Source organism: Stenella coeruleoalba, assembly GCF_951394435.1.
Source record: "Stenella coeruleoalba genome assembly, chromosome: 15".
NCBI lineage: Eukaryota > Metazoa > Chordata > Mammalia > Artiodactyla > Delphinidae > Stenella > Stenella coeruleoalba.
The window spans coordinates 58543784-58563417 of record NC_137161.1 but is presented as its reverse complement, the minus strand read 5'-3'; the positions used below and the strand labels follow the sequence as shown (position 1 = coordinate 58563417).

At 49.7% G+C, this 19634-nt stretch overlaps 1 protein-coding gene across 1 annotated transcript in view; it reads left to right on the top strand.

The window, feature by feature from the left end:
* Positions 1 to 2326: 2326 nt before the first annotated feature.
* LOC307198494 (uncharacterized protein) overlaps positions 2327 to 19634 on the top strand; it is a gene marked incomplete at its 5' end in the record, with an annotated part of 144476 nt that continues 127168 nt past the window's right edge. Inside the window, 8 exons of the mRNA XM_079945463.1 lie at positions 2327 to 2381; positions 6712 to 6765; positions 8271 to 8431; positions 13573 to 13643; positions 15460 to 15625; positions 15702 to 15845; positions 16460 to 16631; positions 18534 to 18664. Coding sequence (XP_079801589.1) covers positions 2327 to 2381; positions 6712 to 6765; positions 8271 to 8431; positions 13573 to 13643; positions 15460 to 15625; positions 15702 to 15845; positions 16460 to 16631; positions 18534 to 18664 — 954 coding nt within the window. The remainder of the gene's footprint in view (positions 2382 to 6711; positions 6766 to 8270; positions 8432 to 13572; positions 13644 to 15459; positions 15626 to 15701; positions 15846 to 16459; positions 16632 to 18533; positions 18665 to 19634) is intronic.

The following is a 19634-nucleotide window of genomic DNA, read 5'->3' as shown; positions in this document are numbered from 1 at the left end:
TTGCGGAGCACAGGCTCTAGGTACGAGGGTTTCAGTAGCTGTGACTCAAAGGCTCTAGAGCGCAGGCTCGGTAGTTGTGGTGGACAGGCTTAGTTGCTCCACGGCATGTGGGATCTTCCCCGGGCCAGGGCTCGAACCTGTGTCTCCTGCGTTGACAGGCGGATTCTTAACCACTGCGCCACCAGGGAAGCCCCCAGTTTTTTTTTAATTGAGATATATTTGACATATGACATTATGTGAGTTTAAGGCCTCGAACATATTAGTTTGATACATTTATATTGCAATACGGTTGCCATCGTAGCATTAGCTAACACCTCTCTTGCATCATATAATTATCACCTAGTGTTGGGAAAAATTCAATCTAGTTTCTTAGCAAGTTCAATGTTTACAATACCATTTTGTTGTCTGTAATCACTGTACTGTGTATTAGGTCTCCAGGACTTATTTCTCTCCTAGTTGCAAGTATACAGTTTTCTAGTAACATTACTATCTATTCTTTGAAGTCCCGGGGAAATCTCTCCTTTGTAAATTGCTCCCAGTGACTCCCCACACAATAACCATTCCTTTCTAACCAGAGCTCTCCTTGGTACATTTCTTGTTTTTTTGCACGTGCATCTCATTTCCCTTCAAGAATTTTAGCTCCTCCAGGCCAGCCCTGTCAGATGTAGTTTTCTGCTTTTCCTCAAAGCATTTAGTAGCCCCCCAGAACACATCGAGGGCCCCCAGGCAGCTGTAAGCTGAAGGGCTGTTTGAATCTTCAGCCCTATGGGGGTTTCTGCGCTCAGCCAGTGAAGATGTTTGAGCTGGAGGATGGGAAGGTGAAATTACTGGTTTCAAAATATAAAAGAAAATGGCCCAAGTCTAAAAGCCTGATTAGGGAATTCCCCAGTGGTTCAGTGGTTAGGACTCAGTGCTTTCAATGCCAAGGGCCCGGGTTCAATCCCTGGTCAGGGAACTAAGATCCCACAAGCCACGTGGCATGACCAAAAAAAAAAAAAAAGACAAAGCATAATTATTTCCATAAGACATGATGTGTCAACCAGTCAAGTGGGTCTTAATTTAACTTTAACAAAATTACATCTAACTGTTAATTGAGGGATGAACGAACAAACAAATGTGGCTTATCCATTTGATGACACAATATTCAGCTATAAAAAGGAATGAAATACTGACACACACTACAGCATGGCTGAACCTAGAAAGCATGGTCTCACTGAAAGAAGCCAGACATGACGGGCCACGTATTGAATGATTCCATTTCTATGAAATGACCCAAAGAGGTAAATCCATGGAGACAGAAAGCAGAGCAGTGGTGACCAGGGACTGGGGTGACAGGAATGAGGAATGACTGCTTATGGGGGGTGGGATTATCTCTTACGGTGATGAAAATGTTCTAAAATTGGTTCTGGTGTTGGTTGCACAAGTCTGCGAATATACTAAAAACCATTGAATTGTGTACTTTAAAATGGGAGAATTGTGTGATATATTATCTCAATAAAGTGGTTTATAAAAAAGCACACTTATTGTGGGAAGCAGGTACATGAGAGGAGGGGCTGGTCCACGAGGCCTGCAGGGGCTGACGGAGGTGGTGGCTGAGGAACTCTGCTGCCTGGAGCCTAAACACCAAAGGGTGCAGGTAGATGTGGGGCTTGGGATCATGTGTGAGAGGACCCCCCCGCCTCCCAGAGGACTTGCGCCCCTTCTCTGCTGGTGGTCCTAATGTGTGCAGGAGGGAGGCCTTGGGCCTGAAGGATCGAAACACCCCTCAGCTGCTGAGAGCCGTTTCCGAGGTTGGGCTGGCCCTTCTCTTTGCTTCGTCCACCATGAGTGCTGGGAAAGACAAGCCCAAAATCAGACTTCAGAACTCGATAGTGGTGACGGTTGCACAATGCTGTGGATGTATTCAGCGCCACCAAATCGCCACTTTAAAATGGTTAAAATGGTAAATTTTATATCTATTAGACCACACACACAAAAAGGTAAACGATGCTATGTTGCCTTCTGCCCTGAGAGCTTCATTTCCAAGGCTTGAAGAGGCAAACCCTTTTTTTTCCCCCAGGCTGAAAAGGGATTTTCCCCCCTCACTGGTCAGAAGCCCCTCCCTCCCTCCCCGTGCTAAGAACTTTATTGGAGGCTCTTGACTGGCTGGGTCTTCGCCCTGGAAGCCACCTCCGCCCCTTCCCGTCCCCAGCTCCTGTGCTGGGAGTGTGAATTGAAGCTAAGCCCTCCGCTTCGGGAAAGAAGGTTCCTTTCTGGGCTGCTCTGAGCCGCTCTGGAGAGAGAGGCTGGCTGTGTCTCCCTCGGGCCAGCGGCAGTGCCAGCGTCCATGGGGCTCCTTGGTCTGGTCCTGCTCTGGGTGCTGACGGCCGCGACTTCAGGGAGTAAGTAAAGCTGCTGCAATCCTATTCCTTCCGGGGTGGAATGGCGGCAGCCCAGATGCACTGGGGACAGTGTTTTTATAGCCAAATGTATGTTTACCTGTCCTTCTGCTGCCTCCGTTGGTTTTGCCTTTCATGGGGAAAAGGAGGGAGAGATTACAGGTGGATCCCTCATCTCTCACTCCCAACTTTCACCAACATCCTCTGGAAACTGAGACCAGATCTGAAATCCTGAGTGAGGAAATGCTGACTTCCAGGCTCCTGAGCCTGGGTGCAGGGATGCTTAGCTGTCTGCAGGGATACTAATGCTCCGATGCAGGGTAACAATGTGGAATGAACTTTACTTTGTTGTCTATTTACTGCAGGAAGGTACAGGACAGTGCTATCCATTAAAAATACAATGCAAGCCAATATGTAATTTAAAATTTTCAAGCAGCCACACTTAAAAAGTGTAAAAAAAAAAAGGCAAGTGAAATTAATTTAATAATTATTGTACTTAACCCAATATATCTAAAATATCATTAGAAAATGTAATCTATATAAAAAGTATTAACAAGATGTATTTCCTGTTCCTTGAAACCCAGTGTGTACTTTATACTTAGAACATATTTCAGTTTGGATGCCAAATTTTCATTGCAAATACTTGATCTCTTTTTAGATTTCTTAAAATTTCAAGTTGAAAAAGTACTTTTGTATACTAAGTTGTTTCAAACATACTTAAAAGTTTTCCAATAACTGACTTGAGCACAGTTTTTAATTTAAATTTAATTAAAGGTTTCTTCATAACACCAGCCACATGTGAAATGTGGCTGGTGGCTACTGTCCCAGACAGTGCAGGTCTGATCACAGCTGTTTTACTCACTGTATTTTCACCTATTTGCCTCTCACACAGCTGGTGTTTAGTGAATCTTGTGCTGGCTGGATATATACATGAACGGGGATCACAACTGACACCTGAGAAAGCTGAAATGAGACTTGATTTCATTTCTGCAATGAGATGACATCAATTTCAATCCATTTCAGATCTCTCCCTAGAGGTGATGGAAAGATTTATTACCTCCCAGCACTCACTGTTTTTCCCTTCTTGGTTGATTTATTTAGTAGGATCATCGAATGGTCTTTGTTTTTCTGAAACCTTTTTTAAACTTGAGATATGTCTTTTTGAGTGCTTGAGAAATGGAGGGGAAACAGACTTGGTTCGAGCAGAACGCTCTGAGAACACACTTTACTCCTGGGAGCTCGTGTTGGACCTGGGCTTGTAGGCATCACTGCCCTCGCATAGCAGGGCTGAAAAGCAGATGTAGAGGTTCGGTGGAGCAAAGAAGCCAGAAGGCTGGGTCTGTGCACAACTGGGAGTTTAAAGATTATGCACACACATGTTCAATCTGACGCCCAGGGTCCAAGTGATCAGAGTTGAAAGAAAGTTGAAAGGAGACTGATTGACTGAAATGTCTTTGAAATGTGATTTTAGCCATTGATATTCTACTTTAATGCAAAGAGCATTTTGTTGGATGAGCCAAAACATTCAGGGGGGGAAAAAACCCTGCCAAATACCCTAACATGTTCTATTATTTCAAAGGGTTTAAATGGAATGGTATAAAATGCACTTTCCCCCCATTCTGGGCAAGTGTATTTTTCTTGAGGGATTAAACAGGGTGGTATGTGTAATGATTACCAGTTGAGGCACAGTGGGGTGGTTTTGAGGATAGAAATGGTATTATTGGAACGTCATTGTATGAAAGTGCCTGCAGATGGACCCCTGGCTAAGGCTGTTCTGGAAGGGTATGGGTGATGCCCAGGAAATGCCCAGGCGTGTGGTTGGAAGGAAGGACAGATGAGGAGTTGACAGGCGGAAATGGGGAGGCTTTCAGGTGACGTTGGGACAGGCAGATGGAGAGATGCTGACCCTTCCCAGGCAGGAGGTCTGAGGATCCCCTGCAGAGTGTCCTCAGCAGCCTGAGGAGGTCCCTGGCCGTTCTGTTCATACTCTGGTTGTTCTGCAGCTTAGATGGTGGCTAAATGAGGTATTACGAGATCTGCTGGGGAGCCAAACTAGATAAGCGTCCTTTATTGCTGTAGCCTCTGGGTCTTGCCTTTGTTGGTTCACCTGTTCCTTTATTCACTCACTCATTCCTTCATGATAATGTAGTGGTTAAGGCTGTGGACTCAGGGTGCCTGGGTTGAAATGCTGGCTCCCCTCCTAACTGTGTGCTCTCAGTCTCTATGCCTCAGTGTCTTTATCTGTAAAATGGGAGTAATAATTGCCCTTACCTCAGGGGACTCTCAGGAGATTGAAGGCGTTTAATGTATAAATTGCTTGGAACAGTGCTTGGCGCACGGTAACTGCTGTGCAAGTGTTAGTTGTATTCATTCATTTAATCATTCCAGTCTGTCCTGGGGATCAGGAGCTGGGGGATACAGTTTTGACAAATGTGACCAAAATAATGAAATCATTAAAGTTTCACAAGCCTTATGAAGAGAATAGGATGCTAAGATAGACTACCAGGTCTGTATCAGAGATAGACACTGAGAGGTGAGGTCAGGGAGAGATGTTTTATTGATTGATTGATTGATTGACTGATTTGGCTGTGCTGTGTCTTAGTTGAGGCATGTGGGATCTTTAGTTGTGGCATACGGGATTTAGTTCCCTGACCAGGGATCGAACCCAGGCCCCCTGCACTGGGAGTGCAGGTCTTAGCCACTGGACCACCAGGGAGGTCGCTGGGGAGAGATGTTTATGCCTGAAGGAGCCTACGATGTGAGAGCAGGTGGAAGAGTGTTGAGGCCAGAAGGAACAGCATGTGCAAAGGCCTTGAGCTGGAGAAGGACCAGCATGGCTGGAGGTCAGGAGTGGGGGTGAGATGTGGCCAGAGGGGCAGACAGAGGCCAGCTCTCATGGGAAGGCTTTTATTATGAGTGCATGTGGGTGGGGTGAGAGACTTAGGGGCTGTTAAGCAGGGAGTGATGTGACTGGATTTAGACTTTTAAAACATGACTAACTGTGGGGGATGAACCGTAGACATGGGGGATAGTTAGGAGGCTGCTGCAGTTGTCTAGGTGAGAGAAGATGTGGCTTTGCCTAGAGTGATGGTGATGGAGATGGAGAGAGAGAAGGATGGAGGGAGGGAGGGAGGAATGAATAGAGGGGGGGATGGATGGGTAGATGGAGGGAGGGAGGGGTAGATGGATGGAGGGAGGGAGGGAGGAATGAATAGGGGGGGATGGATGGGTAGATGGAGGGAGGGAGGGGTAGATGGATGGAGGAAGGGAGGGAGGAATGAATAGAGGGGGGATGGATGGGTAGATGGAGGGAGGGAGGGAGGGAGGGGTAGATGGATGGAGGGAGGGAGGGAGAAATGAATGGGGGGGATGGATGGGTAGATGGAGGGAGGGAGGGGTAGATGGAGGGAGGGAGGGAGGAATGAATAGAGGGGGGGATGGATGGGTAGGTGGAGGGAGGGAGGGATGAATAGAGGGGGGATGGAGGGAAGGAGGGGGAATGGATGGAGGGAGGGAGGGGTAGATGGATGGAGGGAGGGAGGAATGAATGGGGGGATGGATGGGTAGGTGGAGGGAAGGAGGGAGGAATGAATGGGGGGGATGGATGGGTAGATGGAGGGAGGGAGGGGGGTAGATGGATGGAGGGAGGGAGGAATGAATAGAGGGGGGATGGAGGGAGGGAGGGATGAATAGAGGGGGGATGGATGGGTAGCTGGAGGGAGGGGGATGGATGGAGGGAGGGAGGGAGGGATGAATAGAGGAGGGATGGATGGGTAGGTGGAGGGAGGGGGGATGGAGGGAGGGAGGGAGGGATGAATAGAGGGGGGATGGATGGGTAGGTGGAGGGAGGGGGGATGGATGGAGGGAGGGAGGGAGGGATGAATAGAGGGGGGATGGATGGGTAGGTGGAGGGAGGGGGGATGGATGGAGGGAGGGAGGGAGGGATGAATAGAGGGGGGATGGATGGGTAGGTGGAGGGAGGGGGGATGGATGGAGGGAGGCCTGATGGAATTGGCACCACTTGCTGGCACATGGGACTTGGGGTGATGATAAGGGAAAAGAGGGGAAGCACACACGACTCCCAGGTACCAGCTCTAGCAATGGGATGACGGTGATGCCAGTGCCCAAGATGGGGAAGAGCAGGGTGGGGACGGGGCAGGGAGTCACTCCCAGCCCCATGAGAGAGAGGAGAGCTGGAATTATCTCTTTTTGTCCCCTTGGCCCCCGGACCCTTAAATGTCCTCTTTCAAGAGCAGGTCAGCAGCCCACGGGGTGGGGCGGTCGCGAGCCTCCTCCTGGCCTTGCCCTGCTTCCATCTGGTTTGTGATTTCAGAAATTCCAGACTCGCCGGTGGAGCAGGCGGCCTCCTGCATGACTTCATGCTCAGGTGAGCAAGTCTCTCCGGAGACCTTATCACACTTCTGGTGACCCTGAACCTGAGACAGGGCCAGTAGGTGGTTGGGGAGGCGAAGCTGACCACTGCCAGGTGTGATTAGGGACAACCCCAGAGGGCCTTGGCCACATTCCCAGGGAGGCCATTTGGGAGGAGCAAGACCCGTTCTGCAAAGGCCACCAAGTCACCAGCATTTAGAGAAGCAAATAGCACCCTCAGCTTAAAATGGCCTTAAGCCATCCCAGCCCTAAGGCCCCTGGGCTTTTTCCTCATACCTTGTGGTCTCCAGGTGGAGTAAAAGACTTCAGCCAAGTGATTCTGTTTGCATCTCGGGGTAGAGTAGATTAGAGAAACTTGGGGCAAATTGTTTGGAAAGAAGCGTTTTGGGAATGTGTGAGATGTGGTTATATTTGAGCACAAAGAAATTAACATGAATATGTTAATTCAATTCCAAGCCCAGGAAAAGGGTGAGGTGTCATAATTAGTAATTTAATAGTATTTTGCAATTGGTCCGCTGGTCTAAATAGAAGGTTCAAGAATCATAGACTCTGATAAACCATAATGGAAAAGAATATGTAAAAATGTCTGTATGTGTATAACCAAGTCACTTTGCTGTACAGCAGAGATTGGCACATTGTAAATCAACTAGATTTCATTAAAAAAATAAAGAAGGGAGGGAGGGAAGGAGGGAGGGAAGGGAGGGAGGGAGGGAGGAAGGAAGGAAGGAAGACAACTGCTCCTTAGATCTGATCTTCCCCAGAGCACCTACTTCACCTCCCCAATACCTCCAGACTGTCCAGCCCTACAGCTCTGTTTTCTGTAAAGATCAGGATAATCTCTCCAACCCACCTCCTGCCCCCCCTGATAACCACCAAGGCAGTAGGTGAGGAATCAGACTGCCAAGGTTTGGATCTCAGCTGTGCAACCTTGGGTAAGTTAGTTAACCTCTCTTAGCCTTGGTTTCCAACTCTGTAAAATGGAGAAAATAAGAGTGCCCACCTCAGAGTTGTTATGAGGCTTCCATAAGTTAATATAAAATAGATCAGTGGTTCTCAACAAGGATGATTGTATCTCCCAGGGACATTTTGCAAATTCTGGAGACATTTTTGCTTGTCACAACTGGGGTGTGCTACTGGCATCCAGGGGGTAGAGGCTGGAGATGCTGCTAAACACCCTGCAGTGCACAGCAGAATTATACGGCCCAAAATATTAATACTGCCAAGGCTGGAAAACCCTGATGTGTGTAAAGCTCTCAGAAGAGGGCCTAGAACATGAAACACTGGGTAACATTTACTAAGCACTTATTGTTATTATCTTTATTTTCTCCTTCACTCTCTTGGGGTCTGCAGCCACCCAGCCTTCCCCTAAGCTGGGAGCAGGCAGCTCATAGACCAAAGGAGAGAGGGAGGTGGCAGTAAGGATGGCTAGGTAGTCCAGGTGGAGTTGAGTCTCAAAAGGTTTTGGATTGTCAAGGTGACACTGCGTCCTCTGCCCTCCAGGTTCAGCTGATCCCCACCTCCCCCTGGGCACCAGATACACCTATCACTTTTCCACCAACACCAGCACCAGCCTGCAGGGGGCCCAGGAGGACGGGAGTGGCCTTGGTCTCCAAGGCTTGGTCACCCTTGATGTGCTTGGCCCCTGCCAGATGGCTTTACGGGTGAGTATCTTTGGGTAACCAGGAGGTCACATTGACATGGGGGACGGCCAAGGGGAAGCCACAGTCCCCTGAAATTTCCCATTTGTCTGATAAATGGAGAGGAGCTTTCTGAGGAATCTCAAATTCAGCGAGTGGGGGCTCTAGAGTAACATGAGAACGTGGTGTCATTTTGGTTGGAGGAGGTACCATGGTAGGTCCAGTGAGGGGAGGAGCGGGGGTTAAAGAAGGAGTGAAGGGTATTTCTTGGAGCAAGTAGAGCCACAGGATGGGGACAGGCTGTGTCCTTGGGAGGACTGAGAGTCACAACTGGGGAAGCTGCAAGTCCCAGGGGTGAGCAAAGTCAGAGCAAGTTAAGGTCTTGTAGACAAAGGAGCAGACTAGGGTGGACACCGAAGACCTGGTTGGGGCCTCCAGGCCTCCCCTGGGTTCCTTTGTATAGGCACACCTCGGAGATACTACAGGTTCGGTTCCAGGCCACTGAAACGAAGCAAATATTGAAATAAGGCAAGTTACACAAGTTTTTTGGTTTCCCAGTGCATATCAAAGCTATGTTCACACTATACTGTAGTCTGTTAAGTATGCAATAGCATGATGTCTAAAGAAAGTACATGCCTTAAATAAAAAGTATCTTATTGCTAAAAAGTGCTAATTATCATCTGAGCCATCAGTGAGTTGTACTATCTAATAGTAACATTAAAGATCACTTACACAGCTCATGCTAACAAAATAATAATGAAAAAGTTTGAAATCTTTTTAAAATTACTAAAATGTGACACAGAGACAAAATGAGCAAATGTTCTTGGAAAAAGTTGTGTTGATAGATTTGCTTGATGCAACCTTCAGTTTGTACAATAAAAAATGCAATATTGGGCTTCCCTGGTGGCGCAGTGGTTGAGAGTCCACCTGCCAATGCAGGGGACACGGGTTCGTGCCCCAGTCCGGGAAGATCCCACATGCCGTGGAGCGGCTAAGCCCGTGAGCCATGGCCGCTGAGCCTGTGCGTCTGGAGCCTGTGCTCCGCGACGGGAGAGGCCACAACAGTGAGAGGCCCGTGTACCGCAAAAAAAAAAAAAAAAAAAAAAAGCAATATCTGGGAAGCACGATAAAACGAGGTATGCCTATACTGGGCAGTGGTGGTGTTAGTACTGGCTTCAGTCAAGGTGGAATTATGAGCTAGATTCTCTTGGTGGTTGTAGGTTTCTTTTTCATCAAGATTTTCCTGAAGTTCCTCCATGTTCTTGCAAGTGGAAATGCCTGCCCATTCTTCTCTGTCCCCTTTCTGATGACTCTCATGTGTTTCCTGGACAAACCCTCCCACCCTGCCTAAATGGTCTCTTAGTTTTCATTAAAGTCTTATGTCCTACTTGGGAAGCGTTTTTGAACTGGCTGGAGCACTTGCTGACAAGAGTTTCTCAAAACTGCTTTGGGGGATTCCCTGGCTGTCCAGTGGTTAGGACTTGGCGCTTTCATTGCCAGGGCTGGTTGGGGAACTAAGATCCTGCAAGCCAGGCGGCGCATGGCAAACAAACAAACAAACAAAAAACAAACCCCAAACTCTTTTGTTATGTTTCATGTAGACCTCCGGAGGGGGTCTTTTATGGGGTGGCTCTGAGCTGCCTCTGAATTCTTAAACTATCCAAAATGTTAGTCCTGGTCAGAGCTGCTACTTTACTAGTCTTTGCTGTCCTTTAATGTCTATCAAAACACTAGTAGTTGTTTTTTCTGCAGGGCCAGTTTTCACAAGGCAAATTGTGTACTGAGGTTTTAATCGGTTGTTTGCTTTGTTTTTAGCATTAATAAAATTGATAATGTCTAATGTTGGCAAGGGTAGAAAGAATTGGCTCATTTCAAAGATTTGTGGCACAGGGACTACACTGGCAGTCCAGTGGTTAGGACTCCGCGCTTCCACTGCAGGGAGCACGGGTCCAATCCCTGGTCGAGGTATTAAGATCCCACAAGCCACGTGGCACAGCCAAAACAAAAAACAAAAAAATCTATTTGTGGCATAAATGGAAAATTTACAGCCACTCAGGATGCAATCAATTAAATATATTTTTGAGGGAAAAGGGTGAAAATAAGTATTGAGAACAATGCATTTCACTGATTAAACACTCCTCTGTAGCCACCCCCAGATCACGAACCCCCCATAACCTCCCTCATTCTCTCTTCCAGTCACTTCTGCCAAAGGCTCTCCTGAGTTCTAGCACCATAGATTAGTTTTGCCTGCCTTTGAACTTCTCTTTAAATATTTATTTAGGCTGCGGCCGGGTCTTAATTGTGGCATGTGGGCTTCTTAGTTACGGCATGTGGACTCTTAGTTGCAGCATGCAGGCTTCTTAGTTATGGCACGTGTGGTCCAGTTCCCCGACCAGGGATCGAACCTGGGCCCCCTGCATTGGGAGCTCAGAGTCCTACTCACTGGACCACCCGGCAAGTCCCTGAACTTCTCTTTAATGGAATCATACAGGATGTTCTCTTTAATGGAATCATTCAGGATGTTCTCTTTAATGGAATCATACAGGATGTTCTCTTTTGTGCCTGGCTGCTTTTTATTTTGATTAAAAAAAATTTTTTTTATTGGGGTAAAATGTACATAACATAAACTTTACCATTTTAACCATTTCAAGTGTACAATTCAGTAGCAATCAGTATATTCCTAATGTTGTGTAACCATCACCACTCTCCGTATCCAGAACATTTCATCATCCTAAACAGAAGCACTGTACCCCTTAAACACTAACTCCCCTTTTCTCCTTCTCACAGCCCCTGGTAACCTCTATTCTACTTTCTGTCCCTATGAATTTGCCGATTCCAGATGTCTCATGTAAGTGCAGTCACTTATCACAAACAACTCACGATCAACCTGTGACCGTTTGTGTCTGGCTTCTTCCACCTTTTATAAGGTCTTCAAGGTTCATCCACATTGTAGCATGTAGCAGAATGTCATTACCCCCCCCTTTTTTTAATATGATACTTCCCAGCTTTGTTTCTTTTTAAATATTTATTTATTTATTTTGGCCACGCCGGGTCTTTGTTGCAGCATGCAGCCTTCTTCGTTGTGGCATGTGAACTCTTAGTTGCAGCATGCATGTGGGATCTAGTTCCCCGACCAGGGACAGAACCTGGGCCCCCTGAATTGGGAGTGTGGAGTCTTAACCACTGGACCACCAGGGAAGTCGCCCCCACCTTTATTTTTAAAATATGTTGGTGTTGTATTTTAATTCAAAGTGTATATTTTTATTTTTAAAAATTTTTTGGCCACACCACACGGTATGTAGGATCTTAGTTCCCCGACCAGGGATCGAACCCATGCCCCTGCATTGGGAGCATGGAGTCTTGACCGCTGGACTGCCAGGGAAGTCCCCAGGACTTCATTCCCTTTTAAAAAATTAGTTTTTATTTTTTTATTGTAAAAACCCTATAAAGTTTACCTTGTTTTCATATTTATTTATTTATGTATTTATTTGGTTGCATCGGGTCTTAGTTGTGGCAGGCAAGCTCCTTAGTTGTGGCTCACAGCCTCCTTATTTGCAGCTCTCTGACTTCTTAGTTGCAGTACATGGGCTCCTTAGTTGTGGCAGGTGAGCTCCTTAGTTGTGGCTTGAGGGCTCCTTAGTTGTGGCTTGCTGTCTCGTTAGTTGCGGCACGCGGGCTCCTTAGTTGCGGCATGCGAACTCTTAGTAGCGGCATGCATGTGGGATCTAGTTCCAGGATCAGGGATAGAACCCGGGCCCCCTGCATTGGGAGCGTGGAGTCTTAACCACTGCACCACCAGGGAAATCCCAATTTACCCTTTTTTTTTTTTTTTTTTGCGGTACGCGGGCCTCTCCCGCTGCCGAGCACAGGCTCCGGACGCGCAGGCTCAGCGGCCATGGCTCACGGGCCCAGCCGCTCCGCGGCATGTGGGGTCTTCACGAACCCGTGTCCCCTGCATCGGCAGGCGGACTCTCAACCACTGCGCCACCAGGGAAGCCCCAGTTTACCCTTTTAAAGTGTGCAGTTAAGTAGTTTTTTTTAAAAAAAAAATCTCTCTCCTGTCTCTACTAAACTTTTAAAACATATGCTTTAAAAATACAGTTATTATGGATAGCTTTCAAGCAAGTGGTCAGACATAATTGGTACTGGTAACGTGGCCGAGGGATTCATTGTCCTGGACCACATCTCAATGTCAAGTGGAACTGTATTTCACTCTAAGATTTCAAGCCTGGGTTACTGGGGAGGTGACAGACCCTCTGTCGGGGGAGGGGAGCTGGTGTTGAGGAGACAGGGGAATTAGGTTTTAGACAAGATGAATGAGGACTAGTTACTTTGAAAAAGTGAAATCACGGGGCAGTGAAACCATGTGATACTATAACGGTGGATACGTGTCATCATACATTTGTCCAAACCCGTAGAATGTATGATACCAAGGAACCCATATGTATACTACGGACTCTGGGTGATAATGACGTGTCAGTGTAAGTTCATCAGTTGTAACAAATGTTCCACGCTGGTGGGGATGTTGATACTGGGGAGGCTGTGCATATTTGGGGGCAGGGAGTATACGGGAAATCTCCGTACCTTCCCCGCAATGTTGCGATGAACCTAAAACTGCTCTCAAAATACTCTAATTAAAAAAAAAATGAAACCAGTCAGGTTAGGGGTGCAGGTTTTAGGGGTGATTTTATTCATCTTTAGAGAGCCCATCTTTTGCAATAAGTACACACACGCACACTCACCCTCCCAAACACACACGTGCAACCATGGTGGTACTGGGACATCCAAGTCTTTTATTCAAGATGACAACGCTTTTTTTTTGGTTTGCTTTGCAATCCTAACTTAGTTTTGTTTATACCATGGAGCCATATGAATCTCTCACTCAAAGTTCCAGGGCCTTTTGGGGCAAAACGAGAAGCTAAGGAGAACTTTCTGTACATTGAGTGGGGAGCAGAGGTGCCTGGCTATTTAAATTATTTATCCCTAGAGACATTCGGCATCTACCAGCCCGACACTAGACTCTTCTGCTCAAGGGATGGATCTCTCTGCCTAACCCTCCACATGGGTCATGCTGGGTCCCAGAACTACTTTAGGTGGTGCCGGTGCTGGTGCGGGCCTGGAATTCCCCAGGAGAGGTCACCAGCTCTCCGTGCTTTCTGCTTCAGCTCCAACACTTCCAGGTGACATCCATCCTGGGGTCCAAGGTGGAAGTTCTGAAGGAGTCAGAGAGTTTGAGGTAAGACGCTGGGCCTTGCTCCTGATGGGGCTGGATATGTGAGCCCTGCTCCCTCTTTCAACGGCCGCCGGGCACTGGGTGCACCAAATTATATTGGAAGAACCCGATTCAGGTGACCCTGCTGCAGCAGAAAGAGGCTGTCTCGGACTGAAGTTCAAAGAGGGTTCCACCTTTGTTTTGACCGTGTAAACTCCCAGACCAGACCATTGATGAGGACCATTGTGAGCTGTCGTGATGTGGGAGCCTTGAATGAGTCCACATTGCCTCAGGCGGCCTTCCCTCATCTGGTGGAAGGAACTCGCCCCATATTTTCCTGGCTGTCACGCCCAGCGTGTTCAGATTTTGTGTCTGCCCAGCACCCTCTGGCCTTCATCCTTAAGAACATTCTGGAAGACACTGGGCACCCATTGAGGTTTGCCCTTCTCCTTCCCCACCCCCGCTAAGATGGGGGTTTTCCTGGAGACCCATAGCTTCTCCCTTCCCAAGCCAAGCTCCCCTTTGTGACCCAGCCAAGCCTGGAATTCTCCCTGGGCTGTGTTTCCCAGGGCTCCCGGCAGCGGCTTCAGTGGCCTCAAAGCTCAGTCCAGCCACCAGCCTGAGGACAAGCCCATCTCCACAGATTCCTCTTCCTTTTTTATTGCAAATTCATTTGTTGAAAAAATAAAGCCTTTGTGTGGGCATACAGGCATGGGGGATGCCGCTGTGGGGGCAGATGGAGCCCTACTGAAAAGCTTAGGGTGGTCTTCTCGGAGGGGACAGCCTGGGCTATTGTCCCTGGACGCCTCATCAGAAATGCGAGTGGGCAGGGCTGTCAGCTCCTGAGAGACCAGACTGACACTAGCTATTCTGGAAGGGGCGGGCGCCATTAGCATTTCTCTAGCCTGAGGCCTGAGGCCCTGGGGGCTGCCTCCAGTGGGGGTAGGGTTGGGGGCCCCAGACTCCACTGGGAGCTGCAGAGGGGGTGGTAGCCTCCCCTGGGAGATTCAATAGGGCCACTTTTATCCCTCAAGATTCTGCTTGCTGGCTAGCTGGTGGGGTTTGGGGTTTTAGCAGTTTCCCCTTTATCGTGGGCACCTCTCTCTTCCACCTCCATCCACTGTCCACAAAGGTGGGCACTCCCCCAGCCCTCACCCCCGCCCTGCCCCATCCCCTCCCTCACCAGGCCATACCAGACGCCGCCCGGCTTGCATACCTCCTTGTTGTCAGGCTAGGGGTGGCGGGAAGAGAGTATTGGGCTGAACTCTGGTCCCAGCTCCTCGCAGACTGGCTGTGTGATCGCCTCCAGTAGCTCCCTCCACCCCATTTCCTCCTCTGTACAGTACTGGAGTCTCAGACACTTCCAGCTCAGGGTTCCTGAGACCTGTGACTGAGCCATCCTGCCCGGGTTAGAATCCCAGCTGTGGCCCCGAGCACTCTGCGCCTTAAGCTTCCTCATATACAGCGTGAGTGGGGGCTGCTTCCTCCCTGGTGAGCTGGGAGAATGAGAAGCTTTGCAATGCAGGATGCCCTTGGAAGCTCAGCTTTTTGTTTATTCAAGCTGGGTTGACACAGGTACATTTCGTCCAAGTGGCCGCAAGGTTGGGAGCAGCTTGGAGCAGAGAGTTGGCTGCCTCCTGTGTTGTTGAGAAGTAGCTGGAGAGCTGAGCTGAGGAGGGGAAGCGAGACCATTTGGGGCTATATGGGGGTACCTGGGTGCTTCCCATGGGACTGACCTATGGGGTGGTGCGCAGGAGGGTCAGGGATGTTCTGGCCCTGTTGCGGAAGAGGTGGCCTGGGACGTTGGAGGGGTCCCCCTGACACCTGGTCCCCCGCGCAGTGCCGCTCTGGGCCGCGTGCCGCTGCGCTTCGTCCTGCAGGCAGGGCGCGTGGCACGCCTGTGTCCTGGCCACCCCGAGCCGCGCTGGACGCTGAACGTGAAGCGCGCTGTGCTGAGCCTCCTGCAGGGTCGCCCGGGCACCCGCAGCCCCCAGACCGTCGAGGAGGTGAGGTTCGAGCCTGGAGGGGGTGGGTGGTCGAGTGAGGGGGGAGCAGGGAGCTGACTGGGGCCCGCTTGCCCAGGAGGATATCCTGGGCAGGTGTCCCACCATGTACCAGCAACGCGGAACCAGGCTGCACAAGACCAAGGACCTGGCGCGATGCTCCCTGCGCAGGGTGCGCGCCTCCCTGCGCTCCCAGGCCCTGCCCGCAGCGGAGGTGAGTACTGTGCCCGAGACCCTCCCATCCTTTTTGCAGTGCCGCCTTCTTTCCCCTCCTCCCTCCTTAGCCCCCCTCCCTTTTCTCTTTATTCTCTGCTCCCCTCCCCCCTCCATCTCTCAGCCCTTCTGCCCACCACCCTGCTCCCCTCCCGCTGTTTCTGTCCTTTCCCTTCCCCCCACTTCTTCTCTCATCCTCCTCTCCCTCCACCCCTCGCCCTACCCCCTCTTCTCCCCTCCTCTTCTCCTCTCCTCCTCTTGGGTCCATAGCTCCCTGCAGGTGAAAGTAAGCAACTGTATAAGGATAAGGGATGATCACTGCTAACACGATGATACAAAGCCTCAGCATCTAGAGGCTGATGCAGGACTGCAGACTCTGGTGGTGTTATTCATTTTCCAGCTGAGGCTTTATCGTTCCTCTCCTTGGGGTTACTGCTTACTGCACGTTCTTGCTTTTCTTGACCTTCCTCCTCTCTCTATGGGGAGGGGGGGTGCTGAAGCTCCCCCGCAGTGGGCTCCCCCCCAGCCTTGGCCCTTGCTGCCGGTTTCAGGGGCCCCGGGGGGGGTTTCCTCACTGCCAAGGCCTGGCCTGAGCCTCCGCCTCTTCCCCCCACGGTCCAGGAGGCCTTCCGCCTGACCTGTGTCCAGAGTTTCCAGGCCGGAGTGCTGGGGGAGGCGTCCTGCATGGAGCTGGCCACCGTGGGGCCCCTCTCCGGGGAGGCGAGTGCTGTGCAGATGCGGACCCTTTCCTCGCTCACCCTGCTGTATGAGATGCCCCAGGACCCGGCTGTCGCAGGTGAATGAGGCGGGGAAAAGGAACCTTAGTTGAGCCTCACAGCCTCCCCTGGCCAGAGGGACTCAAGCAAACCTAGGCTCCATCCCTCTGTCCCTGTCTGGACACTCTTGAACTGTTTCTGAAAGTGGCCATCGTCAGGAGAGGGAGCCTCTCTTTCTAGAAGTTTCTCTCGGCTCACATGGCCCAGGCTTGGTCTTGGCCTCCTCCCTGGGTGGTCCTCAGTGGAGATGGAATCTTCTGGTTCCCAGCTTTTGTGGGAAATCCACCTTACATCTGATGACCTTTCAACCTGACCATTTTGGGGGCAAACTGACTCAGGTTTCCTGATTTTCTGGAAAGTTCCTGCCAACATGTAGCCTCCCCTGGAGCTTGGGTCCCTTCTATGATTTCGCACAGAAAGAAACAAGCAAGGCATGCATCTGAGGAAAAGAGTTGTTTGTTTTTGTTCTTGTTTTCCATGGTGGAAAAATGGCTATTTCCCTGAATAATGAAATAAGGGTAGTTAGTTCTTACTGCCGACAGTTGGGAAGGATTTACTGTGGGCCAGTATCTGTGCTGAAGGCTTTATGGGGATTATTTAATTTAATTCTCATCATGACCCCATTAGGAAGTTACTGTTATTATTAGTTGTATTTTTCATTTAAGGAAAATGTTTCCAAGAGATAAAATGACTTGTTTGAAGTCACAGAGCTAATGAGAGCTGGGACTTGGACCCCCGGGGTCTTTTCTGTAGCCCTGGTGGGTTGAATCATGTTTGCCTCGGAGGACAGACTCCCTGCCTGCACCACCCTGGGGAGAACCCAGCAGGTGGGGACTGAAGCCCTGGGTCTTCCCAGCATTCCCTCTGGCTCCACGGAGCCCAGGCTGAGATCCCAGGCTGACCTGCCCCCTGAGCCCTCCCTCAGGCACAGACACTGGCAGTGACTGGGACATCTAGTGTCAGGACCTGGCGGTTCCCCGTTGAGTGGAATGACCTTTTCAGACATACATTTTTTAAACAGCTGTAGTTGAGATGTAATTCACATACTGTGCAACTCATTTATTTAAAGTGAACAATTCAGAGAATTCCCTGGCGGTCCAGTGGTTACAACCCGCTGCTTTCACTGCTGGGGTCCTGGGTTTGATCCCTGGTTGGGGAACTAAGATCCCCGTAGCCGTGTGGCGTGGCCAGAAAAAGAAAAAAAAAGTAAAGTGAACAATTCAGTGGCTTCTAGTAGAGTCAGAGTTGTGCATCTATCATCACAATCAACTTTACTACGTTTTCATCACCCCAGAAGAAACCTTGCACCCATTTGCTGTCACCTCCTGTTCCCCCAGCTCCTGGCAACCACGAATCTACTCTCTTCATTAGTCCATTCTGGACATTTCATGTAAATAGAATCATATAGTATGTGACTTTTTTTTTTCTTTTTTTTGGCTGCACTGTGTGGTATGCAGGATCTTAGTTCCCTGACCAGGGATCAAACCTGTGGCCCCTGCAGTGGAAGCGCCGAGTCTTAACCATCGGACCGCCAGGGAAGTTCCCAGTATGGGGCCTTTTATGACTGGCTTCTTTCACTTCCCAGAATGTTTTCAAGGTTCATGCATGTTGTAGCATGTGTCACAGCTGAATAACCCTCCATTGCATGGATGAAGTTTTCATGTTTTCTCTGTCAGTCCCAAGAGGGCTTTGGAGTCAGCTTATTTGGCCATCCCTTACTGATGGCCACATAGACTGCTGCCCGTCTTTTGCTGTTAGCAGTAACACTGCCATGATTTTCCTTATGCGTGTTCCCCTCAACTGTTGCCAGAAACATGTTGAAGGAAGCGTTGGCAGGGTGAGGGGGTGGCTCCCAGGGGTCCTTCTACTCACTCTGGCTTGTCCCCCATGCGGTCATCCCTGGCCAGCACTTCCCATCTCAGATCCAGACGATGGAGACTTAACCCCAAGAAGCCTGTTGTACGAATGGGAGGAGACACCGTCCCAGGCTACGGTGGCCATGGCGGCTGCATCAGTGAGGAAGCTGTGCCTGGCTCAGACCACAAGCTTCGAGGTAAGTGGCTTCTCCAGCCACAGGCCAGAGTCTGCCTGGGGCCTGGTTCCCTGGGACACCTTCCTCTTCCTACCAGATCCTTTACGGTCTACTTGCTCAGATGTTCAATATCAGGACTGCTGTGTACTGTTGCGTAGGTTGTGCACTGCACAACTATGCCTGGTTGTGAAAGCAAAGAAGGGGAAGAAATCTAGCTGGTGTGTGCAAGCCTTGGCCTAGTGCAGGTTGGATATGAGCTTAGAGGAGGCCTTTTTCTCCTCTGTCTGTCTTTGGGCAAATGGTCCTTTTGGGCTCATGGACTAACCTTCTGCACCTGGCCTGTCCTAGAGATCTCTCAGGAAATCTCCAGCCATACCCAAGCCTCAGCATTGAGGAGTTTCCACCAAGTCAAAAACACATGGCCCAGGCCTTCCTTGGAATTCCCAGTTGTTTAAAGTCAAGGGGTGGACATGATGTCGAGGTCTCATAGCTCAGAGAGTTTCAGAGGTCTCTGAGACATCTGTCTGGTTCCCTCCTTTGTGACTGATGACAGTGTTTCTGAGAGTACCAAGACCATGCTGTGATGATGTGCCTTCTCCCTGCCTGTTTTGTTCTGAGACAGAGCCCTCCACCTGCCTGTAAGAGAGCCCTGAGGAAGGCTTAACGCCCTCCCTGGGGAAAGAAAATGATGCATCTGGGCTCCGTGTGGAGCCTGCCTTCCACGTTCTCCTCCTGATGGGACCTTCCACATCACAGGAGCAATGTTCCTATTGGCAGGGCCCTGGCTTGCCTAGCCTGTGAACTCTTCGGTTTGTTCAGCAAGATGAGGGGCTTACGCTGTGCCCTTATGACGAATGAGACAGAAATAGTCCCCGCTTTCCCAGAGCCTAAGATCCAGCGTGGGGGAGATGGATGGTAACCACTGCAAATGTACAAGGGTTTTAGCTGTTGATGGGCACTGAGAGAACAGAGCGGGGACGTGGCTCAGTGG